This window comes from Octopus bimaculoides, chromosome 4 (assembly GCF_001194135.2).
Source record: "Octopus bimaculoides isolate UCB-OBI-ISO-001 chromosome 4, ASM119413v2, whole genome shotgun sequence".
Taxonomy (NCBI): domain Eukaryota; kingdom Metazoa; phylum Mollusca; class Cephalopoda; order Octopoda; family Octopodidae; genus Octopus; species Octopus bimaculoides.
Window position 1 is genome coordinate 105,189,879 of NC_068984.1, and position 14,553 is coordinate 105,204,431.

General features: G+C 30.8%; 1 protein-coding gene across 1 annotated transcript in view; it reads left to right on the forward strand.

Moving 5' to 3' along the window:
- Positions 1-14,553, forward strand: part of LOC106882877 (furin) — a 198,667-nt gene that overhangs the window by 159,942 nt on the left and 24,172 nt on the right. The window contains exon 13 of the mRNA XM_052967339.1: positions 7,769-7,918. Coding sequence (XP_052823299.1) covers positions 7,769-7,918 — 150 coding nt within the window. The remainder of the gene's footprint in view (positions 1-7,768; positions 7,919-14,553) is intronic.

Consider the following 14,553-nt stretch of genomic DNA (forward strand, 5'->3'; position numbering starts at 1 on the left):
ATATATATATATATTGTTGGCTTTGTTAAACATTGAAGACCAAAGAATCTTAAACTATTATTAATATAGTAAAGTTTGAAATCAATTTAATGTGAAATGTGATGCTAATCTTTGCATATTGCCAAGTGTTCAATAAAAAGAAGAAAAAAAAGCTGCTATTCTTTCTCTATCAATTAGGGTTGGTTTGGCTCTTGTAGTGTTAACATGAGCTTTTACACATGATTTCTAAACTAACCATTTTGTTTGTATTGTTAACTTGGTGAAAATAACAGCAGGATGTATTTAAATTTTGGACCAAAATAGGTTTTAAAATTGCTTATTCCTGTTTGTACATATATATGATGTCATGAACAAGGCAATAAAAAAATAGATTACTGTACAAATTTCTACAGTCCTTGTATGTTCTGAAACTATTTTTGTCAAACTGCTGTTACCTAGTTTACAAATATTCATAGAATTTGTGATTATTACTGCCAGCTGTATTTTACAATTTTCAAATCTATAAAACTGAAAATTCTCTTAGGAATTTTATATGTTTTTAATGTTTGTTGATTAGTCCATCTAAACAATACCAATACGGATATCAAAAACAAAAAACAATTAAAAAAACAGTTGTTAATTTGTTAATGTTGGTGAGGATCTAATTATAATTAACCATTTAGTTTATGATGGTTCTGATCCTCTTACCACTGAAACTGATGAAAATATTTACATAAAGTGAACTGCTTTTTTGAGGTTGAAAGAAGAGAAGAAAATCTGAACAATATTGACTCTTGAGTGCACATACTTTTTTTTTTTTTTTTGATAAGTATGTGTACTCTTTCTCTTTCTCTCTCCCTCCCTCTATCTCAAAGGTAGCAATGTTACTATGGATAGTATGTTTTAGTTCAATCTGTGTTGTATACAATTGTTCATAATTGAATCATTGTACGCCTGCTTCCCATTGTGCCTTGTATGGGCCATCTGAAGTATGCTCAAGGAAAATAAACAAGGTGTCATCTTTCTCTTTACTTCTCATTTATTTTTCATGCTTGCATAATCTTTAACTTCTTTTTAAAAATGATCCACTATTTTTTTCTTTGTCAATGTTTGTTGTTTCTCTTTACTTTCCCTTTATTCTTTGTATGCCTAATGATATTGAGCTGTAATATCTTAGCTTCAATACGTATTGGAATTTTAATGTTTTAACAAATTTTATGCTGAAACATTAAGATCCTTATAATTTTGGGTTTGTTGAAAAATGATAACACTCGGAGTGCCTTCAATAAACTATAAAATAATGGTAATTTGCTCTTTAAATTAATTAGTCAACTTCTGTAATAAATCATCTGAGTAATTTCATGTATTTCCTTCTGTAACAAAATATAAATGGGAGATAAAGCAATGTTTCATTGTTTTTATATATCTAATTAGTAAATAAGTACTGGGTTGATTAGTTGAAGTGGAATTCTTCAAGGTGGTCCCGCAGCATGGCCACAGTTTAATGACTGAAACAAGTAAAAGATAAAAGATAATAGTATAATTATCATAATAATACATACTAATTATAAGTAAGACATAATTATCCACCATGCTATCCCAGAAATTTAAGATAAGCTGTTTATTAAATAATTTAGTATGTCTGCATATTAAGATATTTTGTACTTATATAGATAGTTATCTATTGGATAAACAAAAAATGTTGTTTAGTTAACAAAATTATAAGTAGTCAAATAAATTTCATTGTGCATTAAGAAAGATGGTTGTTATTATTTGTGTTTCTGTTCCTGAGTATGATGAAAATCTATTTAAATAATTATACAACTGTAACCAACTTCTTCAATTTTGAAAGAAGAACTTCAGTGGTACAGTTTGAATTTAATTGTTCATTGTTAATTTTCAATTATGCTTCTTTTTGCTTGATTAGATATGACAGAGTTACTGTTGAGCCAAGTATAATAATCTGCAGTGATTCTACATGTCATTAATTTACTGCATCTCACTGATCCTTGATTGAATAGTGCAAAGACTTGTAATTACCTTAGCTTAAGAATAAAACTGTTACAAAATTAAGTTTCCTTTCATTTATGTTTATCACTAGAATTAATGATGTTAATAAGGATCATTGTGTATTGATTGATTGATTGATTGATTGGTTATAAATATATAAAATGAAATAAATGCAAGTTTCAAAGATAGATTAAAGTCATTGCCCAGCACAAGATTCAAATTTGCAAAGCAAAATTTGCTAGGAATGGCATCAGTTTATTATTGATAAAATTACCATTAGTACCTTTTCTACCCGGGAGGACAATTAAAATACGTAACATTAAGTTTGCTGACCAGAGACACAACAAAGTACCTACTGTGTGAGATATGAACAAATACTGCCCTGTGACTTCGTTGTCAAATACATTATTGAATTTGTCTTTACAAAGATTTCTCTGGGAAGTATAACTTACCATATGAAAGAACATTTTCAATTAATGAAAGAGCATTTTCATTGAATGTAAAACTTAAGTAGAAGAAATAAGCATCAACTTTTAATACAGATTGATATTAATTATTGTAGGTTTTGGCATCCATTTAACTTTCTAATAAGATCAGTTTGATAGTATAAATTGAAGTAACAACAGAATTGAAAATGCATAAAAGGTTGGCACATATTTAACAACCAAACTATATTTAGTTGTGTTAACAGATAAGATACAGATAAAGTTTTACTTAGTTAAGATTCATAAACTTAATAGGAGTTATTCATTTACGTATCTATTTTATGTCTATACCCATTTTATGTTATTAAACAACCATAATAACTTTAGATATGGTTTTAGTGTCATTTTCACTTAAATATGGTTCCTATGACAATTTCAGAGACTGAACGGTTAAGAGCGAAATATTTTACCAAAGCCAGCACACAACTTTGTACAGAATTTGATTTATGTGCCCTTTGGTAAATAGATAATAATTTGGCCACTGTTAACTCATTGGCTTGTAGTTTTCATATAGCTCATTAAGTTTGTAGTAAATTTAAATTGCTTATGTTTATTTCTTTCTTCATTTACTGTGTTTGTATGTTATATAGTTTGATTAGTTTTCTCCCTGAACATCTATTTCTTTAGAAGAGCTTTGAGAGCATAGATCTTAAAAATGCACCTGTAAAAGCCATGCCTTGGTTTAAATTTTGTGGATTAAACCAGGTGTCTAGCAAAAACAAAAATTGATCTGATTCTTGTTGAATTGTATGGACTCCAGTTCTCTATGGAGAAAAATAACCAACTACTATACCTTGACAGACTGATGTTGGGCACCAGGATTATGTGTGTGTTGAAAATCAATAGCTGCCAGACTTTCACCTAAATTATGAGTTTTATCATCCCTATTGTGTTTGTATATGAAGTTATTGGATGCTTGCAACATTCAGTAAAAGTCATCTGCATTCAATATGATAGCTTATAAACTAGAATTCTGATACCTAAATAATCTATTCCTGGAGAATTGACGTCTTCTGTATGATAGTTTCATTTAGTTTTATAGAAAGACAAAATGTAAATAATTTGTAAACAATATATAGGAACAGTATTAAGAAGTGACATTACACTCCACAAATCCTGTACCGGTTGAAAGTTGTTCCAGAAGATAGACAAATTTAAAAAATTACATTTTCAAAAGGTCTTTCAAAAAGGTAAATAAGATGGCATAAAGATCAGAACCTCACAAAATTTTGATCACTGAAGAATTAATTAAATAATAAATGGCAGAGAATAAATTGTGTGAAAATGAAAATCTCATGCTCCATATGTCACATACACAATTTAATTGAAACTGGGGTTTAGAAAATTTGGTAGGCACACACACATGGTATCCAGCAGTAGAAACCAAACCAAAACTGAGACAGTAGAGTAAGATGTGCTCTACCAGCATGCAAAGCAGATTTAAAATGATGATGATGATGAGATATATATATATCATTAAGAAGCTAATCAACATTCTCAGCATATATTTGAATAAAATTCATTTTACTCAATTTGACACACTTCTGTCCTTTGTGAGAGCAGCATAGACAAAACATTGAAATACTAAGTAACTTTGCTATGGTTTTTGTGTGTGTACATGTGGAAATAAAGGATTTAAAAATGATCAACGAATTAAGCAGTGGAGATATAAAGTATAGAAAGACAGCTGATGTAAAGATAAGAGTGTGCATAATTTTTTCTGCTTGAATATTTTACTCTTTTTTTAAAAAATATGGATACTTATTCAACTTGATCTGGACCCAAAAGATTTGTCCTGAGTTTAGGAAACTTAACTGAAGTAACCATTTCCTAATATAACTGATGAAGAAGAATTCCAGTAGGAAGGAAATTGTCTCCAAATCAAATGTATCATTCATAAAAACATTTCTAAAAGATAAACTCAGGTCAAAAACATGGGAATCTGTTCCCAATCTTCAATTATGGCTTTAATTGCTTATATATTCTACTTATTTAGAACTTTTAACAGTTTAAACGTTGATTTATTAGTTAAATGCCACATACAAGAATATTAATTTTCAGCCAACTTTCAACAAGCTTTCCGAAGGAGGTTAACAAAATCATTACCAAGCAAACTCATTACCAAAGTTTTACATATGTTTTTCATTTAAATGATGATTTTCTTCCAATTCTTTAGATTTTTATTTTATACTAGTTATATCGTATCTTTATCTCTCTTTCCAGCTCCACACCATTTATTCCCACCTACTCTGTTATAATTTGGAGTAGGCATGTATCTTCTCTACAACAACAGTCTTGTGCCTATCCTTCCTGTTTTTAATCTCTCGACCTCAGGCATAAAGCCTTCTCCTTCTCTATTCATTTAGTCTTACAAGCTACATGGCAACCTCACTAATGCTGATGCCATGAAAAAAGTACTCTCTATAAAGAGGCTGGTATTAGGAAGGGCATCTAGCTGCAGAAACCATGCCAAAACTGAGACATTGCAGTAAGATGTCTTACTTTGACTCATTGGATACTGTTGAACTGTTCTCAGATGTAAAATGAAGATGGTGACTAGTTACATTGCATAAAGTGTGCCTTTCTCTAGAGTAAACATGTCTTTATAAATACTATTATAAAGTAACAATAGTACAAGTTTCACAATCATTTTCTTGAAAACACAAACATTCAAAGCACATTTTTTTATAGCCATCCAAGTATGGTGCAATGCTTTCTTGATTTTTCCTTGAATAACATTTACATAGGACTAATTTTATTCTCTTACCAATAAGTGTAGTACATAGTTATTAACATTTGCATACATGAAAATATAGTTGTACCTATCAAATACCTTAAAATTAAATGGATATATTTTTCAGTTTAACATATATGTTAACCTAATTTTAAAATTAAGGTTTTTCAGAGGGAGGAATATTTATTTCTAGTAGTGTATCAGGTATCAGAAACATCTTGATATTGATAGAGTGAGCTATTGTAGTTTTACATTCCTGTCTTAGAATATGAAATGTAAGATTTCTAGGCAAGAACCACAATACTATTTGTATTTATAATGTAAGCAAAGTGAACTGGTTACAACCAAGAATTTAAATGAAGCAAACTTTCATCACAGTTAACTTACCTCTGCACTACAGTGTTTATCTATAAAATTAAACTTGGATCTAATGGAAGCTTGATGCTTGTTCTCTGTAATTTGACAATGAGGATTCAGTCATTCAATCAACTGAATTAGCTCCTCCTAAATTAATAAATGACTGAGTATTCTACATACACCTTTAACATAATTTTCAGGCAGAATCAACATGACACCATGTATTGTTGTACTGGTGTACTTTTAAATTACTGATACAATCCATTCAACAGGTGGCTTTACAGTTTCCATCAACCCAATTTTGTTCACAAGGTATAAGTCAACCCAATCCTATAAAAAAATGACATTTTCCCAAGATACTACTATATAATGGAATCAAGCCTGTGACCACATTTGTGAAGTAAAACTTTTAACCATTCATCCACACTCCAACTATGAGAGCTTAGTATTGGAATGTAATAAACAGCCATACAGTGTCTTTGTTGCTTAAAACAGTAAGTTTTGCCTTCCCATGGCACTTTTTACAACTATGTGGACAGGATTGACATTGCCCAGAGTACAGCATAACAGCCATTACAGGATAGGATTCAGATAACCCTTTGGCATCTAGACGACTGTTCTAATAGCTTGGTTTGTATCATAACTTTATAGTTGCTATGCCTTAGCATGAAGGTAAGAATATCCTTTAAAAAAAGGCCTTGAATCATTTGTTTCTGCAGCTGGCTGTAGTTACATAACATACTTGAAGATAAAAAATATATATTCAGTGTATTCTCCAGGGCTTTCTTATTAACTAGAGACTTGACACGGAACATTAGTTTGTAAATGAAGCATTTGTTAAACTGCTAAGGCATATAAGGTTCAAATAAATTCTTTATTTAATTTTGCCCAAATTACCCACCAGTCAAATTATTTTTAATATTAATAGTTTTAAAGTTTTAACATAAGTTTAAAATTTAGTCAAGTAATTCCTCAAAACTTAATCAAGTAATAAGTGGAAATTCTTATATCCTACTTAACCTGGATATATTGTTAGAGTGCCATGTTACTGCATTATTCACCTTGAGAGATTCTCTCATATAGGCATAAAGTGCTTAGAGGTACAAACATATTGTTAGCAGACAATAATGTGGCGGAACATGTTAGCAGATATGGGTGGTGGAACTGCTAGATCACGTGAATTCAGCATATCTGCTTTTCTTCAGTTGCTGGCATCCACTCACTACATGCCAGCCAAAAAGAAAGGAATATTTTTAATATATTGAAAAACAAGAGAAATAACTTGTTTATAAAAGCCACATGCCTTCTACACTTGCAAAATTTCTAATTAAATCAATTTTAAATGTTTGCTCTTTCTGCAAAAGGAACTTAAATACTGCTGTGTTTAAATATGTTGGATCTATCAGCATTATTTGTTACATTTCATACAGATTGTTGCATTTTCAAGTATAGTATAACAAATCATATCTTATTTTCATTTATAAAGAATTAGAAGTAAAGATTAAAAATTACAGCTCTTATACCTATTTGCGTTTTTAGCCTTCTAGTTCAGTATGTTTATTTTTAAAGACAGTTTTGTTTTAAGTTACTTCAGCAAGAGTCAAGGTATCCTTTACCAACAATGAAATAGTTAAATAAAATTGATAGCAATATACTTTGAAATAATTAAATATAAGTTATGTACCTTTCTTAAGAATACATCTTAATATTCTTCAGCTAGCCAGCTTATGACTTCCTAACTCTTACTTAGACCAATGGTTTTTAACCTCCTTTTCTTTTTTTTTTTTTTTTTTTTTTTTTGTAGAGCTCCTTTTTTAAGTTGTTATGCCTAACACCTACCTAAATGGCAAGTCAGGTATCATGACAAATCTAATTTAACATGGGGGTCAATTTATAAATTTTACTCAAAAAATGGATTGTTGAGAATCTCTGCCTTAGACCAATACTTCATATTCCCATAAATGTTAGCTATAATTTTTCCTAATTAGCATACTAATTAAATACATCAAAGCTGTTTAATTGTTGTCTGTCTTTGATTTATAAACAGAAATATGATTGTCTTACTAATTATGTTTTCACAAATTGTTACAAACTGAACTTCTAAGAGCATAAATGTAATTCTCTGGTTCTCGCATGATCTTTATAATTCTATCCACTATAAATTATTTGTATTTAACTGTAAACTTTTCTTACTCTTTTACAGCAGAATTACGAGAATGGGTTTTGGTCATTCTTGGCACAAAGGAACATCCTCGACATCGCAATATTACTCCAGAAACATCACGCATGAATCAGCAATTTCAGTCTGTATATACTTGTGCTGGTGAATCTCCTAGCAGTAGGGTCTGCATAGGTTTGTGGATATTCACTTATATTATAGTTTGTACTAGATTTTCCACATTTTACATTCCACTTCTCTGATTGACACTGATGAGTAAAAGACAACAGTTAATGATTTTTTTTTTGTTTTGTTTTTTTTTACCTTGTACACAAGTGAAATTTTGCTCTAATTGCTATATCCAAGTCCTTTTTCTTAAAAGAATAGGAAATTCCATTTTAAAGTATTTCCAGGATATTGTTATGTGCAATATTCACCTTAAGATTTTCGAAGTGGTAAATTTGCTGACACCATTGATATAATGGTAGAGAAAATCTTTTCCTTTTTTTTTTTTTAGGTAGGGGGGATTCTTGTTTTTCGGGGCTTTTTTTTCTCCACAAAACTTGTTAGCTGTCATTGTATATTGTATATATTCCAAAGCATTGGCTTAAAAGAAGAACAGAAAACATATCAATTGAAAAAAAACAACAAAGTAAGTCTTGTGATACATGTATATTCTTGCATATATATTTATTTTGAGGCAGGAAGATTCTATATTGGATACTGTTAAGAACTTGTGAATACTGAATGCCAATATAATGGTCTTTCCATTTAACTACTTGGACAGCAAACAGGTCAATAAACAAAGAAATTGGTGATATTGCGAAAACAAAAACCTGTTTCGTGTAACATTACACAAATGTTTTAAAAATTGACAATTTAGTTAACATTTTATAATTTTAATAAATTTCTTTTAAAGTTCATCGAATTTTTTTCTATTTAAATTCCCACACACACACACACCTCCAAATACAATTACAAATTTAAAGAAACTGAATTACCTCATCAAAATTACTGGAAAACAAAGCAGTCTAATTCTTTTAACAATAGTAATGATCGCAATAAGGATTTCTTCCTTAGGCACAAGGCCAAATTTATGGGGGACAATTGAATTTACCTAACAGTGTTACTTGGTGCTGCTTTTATCAAAATTCACATATATGAAAAGTAAATTCACTCCCTTACTAAGACTTGCAGTTACAATGATGAGGTAGTGAATTAAATATCAAACAAATTAATCTTTTTTTGATATTATTATTATTATTTTCATTTGCATTTGTGCCAGTTCCATTATCCTAAGAAAATAGCAACAACACACATTAACAGTTTTTTTGACTTGGTACAAAGTCAGTTTCTGTTTGTGACAGGGCATATCAATTCAATTTACATTCAACATTATTACTTGAAGTTATTTACCCAATCTGGATGCATGAAGTGCAAGGTTGGCCTCCAGTGGAATTTGAGTTTTAAACTGTGATGGCCAAAACTGGATAATGTAAATCAAGTGAACTGGCCATCTACTCAATGACTTGTTATAATAATGATTTTAAGGTGTTGTTATGAATATTTGTAGCTGAAGAACACCTCCCCTTCCATCAGCCTCTGTAAATCAATCAAAAGTGACAAGTCTTTAAAGATAACCACTTCATAGAAGTAATGAGCTGAATTGTCAGTTAGTTCAACCACCTACTCTGAAGATATGAAATAGAATGTATAAAGTAACAACCTGAATTGTCAGTTAGTACAGCCACCTAGAAAGTGAAAGGCAGAAGAAGGAAGAGAAAAAGAACAGGCAACTGACTTGTCACTTGATCTGATAACAATAGCTGCCAAATCTCATAAATTGCACCCTGCCTATTGTTCTAAAGGTTATACTGAACAATATTGTTCCTGATATAGAGATGACAGGGTTGTCATGACTGAATCACCTTTCATCATAGTTGTCTTTGATTATGACTGATCTGGGAATACACAACAAGAACAAAATTTGAGTCAATAAAGTTAAGCTTCTGTACAGGTCTGACAAGATATGGCAGCCAAATTTTCCTTAAATCATACCTTACCATCTTAAATAGGAAAGGATGCATTGGAAAATGTAGTCCTATATATCAGATAAGTTAATCAATATATCTATTACATTATATATATTCATGTGTGTGTGTATATATATATATATATATATATATATATATATATATATATATGTGGTAAGAAGCTTGCTTCCCAACCACATGGTTCCAGGTTAAGTCCTACTGCATGGCACCTTGGGCAAGTGCTTCTACTATAGCCTCGGGCTGACCAAAGCTTTGTGAATGGATTTGGTAGACGGAAACTGAAAGAAGCCCATTCTATATATATATATGTGTGTGTGTGTGTTTGTCCCCCCACCATCGCTTGGCAACTGATGTTGGTGTGTTTACATCCCCATAACTTAGCAGTTTGGCAAAAGGTGCCGATAGAATAAGTACTAGGCTTACAAAGAATAAGTCCAGGGGAGGCAATCTGTCCGACTAAAGGCGGTGCTCCAGCATGGCCACAGTCAAATGACAAACAAGTAAAAGTGTATATATATATATATGCACAAATGTACATACATACATACATGCATGCATGCATATACACACACACACACACACACACACACATTATATCATATATATTACATTATATATATTTTATACTATACATATATATTATATAGATGTGTGTGTGTGTGTGTGTGTGTGTGTGTGGCATCCATCAGTCATTCAGATTATGGAGAGATCCTGTGGGAGAGGAAGAACAACTTCTGAAGAAGTGACTGTGAAGTCCAGCCCTCAGCCTACTACATACATACATATATATATAAAGGTGTATTTTTATTAAAATAACTTGTAGAAAACTACTTACAGGGCAATGATTCTCCTAGTAATAATAATTCATTTAAAGCATAGTTATTAAAAGCATGTGTATTCCTAATAATAAACACTACACACCTAAATATAATCCTACCAGTACGAATTTTTGCAGTTGACATTTAAATGTCACTATTACTGCAAATTGAGCAATTAAACTTTTAATAAATATTCATGTGATATTTTGTGACAGCTACAAGAACTTTTAGCTTGTCAATGATTCAATCAGTGGACTTGGTCTTAACTCTGTTAAAAACTGTATGGCTCCAAACATAATTCTCCCATCAAATATCAATGGAAGTATATTGAGGAGCTACAGTTACAATTTAAGCCAGACTCTCAATACAAATGCTATCTTCAGAAATAGTATCTTTTACATATTTTATAAATGATTTCCATCATTTTATCATGAATAGAGATTACTGAAGCATTTTAAAATGCCAAGATCTTTTACAGCCCTACTTCTAAAATTAAAACACATTAAGATTCCATGACTAGTGATGTAAACTGCATATTTGTTATATGTATCTATCTATAGATGTGTGTATAATATATACAAATGTACATATATATATTGACATACAAATATCAACAAATATATATATATATATATATATATATATATATATATATATATATATAGACACACATACACATATTGACAGTGACTTCAAAGTTTTGCTCTTAATTGGCCTATCTGACTGTTGAATCTGACAGCCTGATTACACCAACCGTTGGCAAAACTACAAAGTTACTGTCAAAAGCAAATTATCAAAAATATCTATGTTTGTTGTGAGTCCCTTAATTAATGATCACACCAGTTTTTATGGTTGTGAAAACATCCTTCAGATATACGTACACTTTAAGGACTCCATGCAAATGTGTAGTCTATTTTTATTTAAATGAAAAGTTGAATATGACTTTCAAGTTTTGTGACAGAGACTCCTCAAAGAGTGGAGTAACAAACCTGGAAGATACAATGTGTTAGATGCAACGTGTGTATGGGGATTGGGTATTATATGGCTGATATATATGTTTACATGTATACATATATATCTGTGTGTGTATTTGTATATGTATAGGCACAGGAGTGACTGTGGTAAGAAGCTTGCTTCCCAACCACATCGTTCTGGGTTCAGTCCCACTGCATGGCACCTTGGGCAAGTGTCACCTTCTATAACCACAGGCTGACCAAAACCTTGTGAGTGGAATTGGTAGACGGAAACTGAAAGAAGCCCGTCATATATGTGCATGTGTGTATGTGTGTATTTGTGTGTCTGTGTTTGTCCCTCCACCATTACTTGACAACTGATGTTACTGTGTTTATGTTCCCGTAACTTAGCAGGTTGGCAAAAGAGACTGATACAATAAGTACTAGGCTTACAAAAAAAATAAACCCTGGGGTCAATTTGTTTGACTAAAGGCAGTGCTCCAGCATGACTGCAGTCAAATGACTAAAACAAGTAAAAGAATAAAAGTATATATTTGCAAATGTGCATATATATAAATAAATGTGTGTTTGTTTACATATATGTGTGTATGTGCATATGTGTATATTTACATGTGTGTGTTTATAAATATGTATATCTGTGTATGTATGTATATATATATATATATATATATATATATATATATATGTCTTTATGTATGTTTATAAATGTATATATCTGTGCGTATGTGTGAATTTGCATGTATAGATGTATGTATCCATATATATCTATATGTACATATATTTATATCATATTTCATGGCCACTTATGCTGGATGGGTTGTTACAGTTCAAGGTGCTTCTCATTGGGAGATTCTGTTCCAAAGGGCTATATACTCAAACAAATTATTTGGTTTGTCTTCTACCACTGGATGTTCTTCCTTATACCAAATACTATGCAGAGTAGGTGTGTAGCAGGTCGCCTTGTACACAATAAATGTAAATTTAGAAAGGAAACTATGATGGTAGAAAGACCAGAAATATGCATTTTAGAGGTGGAAAATGGGGGTGTAAATATAGGTATAGTGAGTACTCTGTAAATTAAAGGGTGTACAAATGACCAATGACATCAGAATGGGTAGAGGATGGTTGTAATGTTTAACTGTTATTACAAATGTTGACATTTTTTGCCAGTTTCCCATGTAACCATTGCCACCCAGTTTCTTGTTTGGATAGACTGTGGGGTTATTACCTCACTTAGTAACAGGTGAGGGTTGGTATTAAGAAGGGCATCCAGCCATAGAAATTTATTCCCTAACATAGTTTCATCTGGCCCATACAAGCATAGAAAACTAGATGTCAACATCAATGATGATGATGATTCATGTACATGTGGGTGTTTGTGTGTGTATATATATATATATATATCATATATACACACATGCGCACATGTGTTAATAATGAAGAAATAAGAATGAATGCTCAACACTGCACTGATGGATAAATATTATTTATTTGTGGGTTAACCAGACTAACACTACCCACAAATAAACTCTGTGTGTGTGTGTGTGTGTGTGTGTGTAAAGAACAACAGAAAACAAAATCAGTGATATTTCAAAATATTCATTCCTCTTATAGCTGTTTTAATAACACATATGTTGCATCATAATAATAGTCATATAATTATATGATTATAATGTAACTATATAGAACATAAGAATCGCATTATCAAGAATTTTTAAAACATAATTTACAAACTTCAAAGCATCTCTTAAAATAGGTTAGAGAATCAAGAACAGAAGTGCAAAAGAAACTCAGAATAGAGGGGGGGGGTGGAAGCAGGAAGAAATAAAATATAAGAGGTAAAAAAATAAAATAGAATAAAAATAATAAAGCAATAGTAATAATGCCAGAAAATGAGGAAATAATCAGTAGGAAAGTAGCCTCTGAAATTGGTCTCTAAATGAATAAGGACTATAAATTATTGCAGCCTTCACAATAGTGCCTGACTCTATTACTTAAGCTGCATGAATGTCAGTGGGTTTAACTGTATTAAATGTTAAACTTTAAACTGTGCTGAAGTTTAATGTTTATAATAGTTAAACATCCATGTTATTTTCTATTTATTTTTTCTAATCTTATTTCATTTCACGGGAGAAAAAGTAATCAGTTCTGTCTGTAAAGGGGCTGGGATTAACAAAGGCATTGAGATATAGAAACAATGTCAAAACAGAGATATTGGAGCATAACATGTTCTTCCGATTTGCCAAATCCTGGTCAGGCTGTCCAACCAATGCCAGCATGAAATGGTGTAAAATGATGCTGATGATCATGGTGATATGTATGTGTGTGTTTGTGTGTGTATGCATGTATGTGTATCTGTAAATGTTTTTATATATACACACACACACATTTGTATCTATGTGTGTGTGTATATATATAAATATGTATGTTTTCCTATATGTTTATGTGTAAGCACATATGCAGTCATGTTCCCTTTTACATACACACACACCAACACAAAGTCACACATGTACACACAAATATATATAAAATAGGGATTATGTATATGTAAGTTGTTTTTAATGTATTAATCAATGAGAATAGTGGAGTAATTCTTTACTATGCATATTTTTTTTTAAATGGTTGCTTGTATTTTCAAAACATTCCACATTATCTGTTAACAAGAGATTAAAAAAAATGAATCTATGAATTAGAAAACAAAAAAAAAACCTCAACTGGAAAGAAATTCTTTCAGTTATTATTTTTTTTTTCTGTAATAAAATATATATATTTGTTGCCTTATATATTTTTTGTAGTTATAAAATATATGTTTGTACTAGCTTCAACTTTGCAAATACATTTAGAAAAGAGAATATTTGAAAATAATTTGCAAGTTTATAATGTACTTGCAAAAAAAGATTTTTTGATACCAAACTCCGTTTTTATCTTTTTCTTTCTCCCTTTATTTCATATGCTGTATATTTCAAATATCCATCCAAATTTAC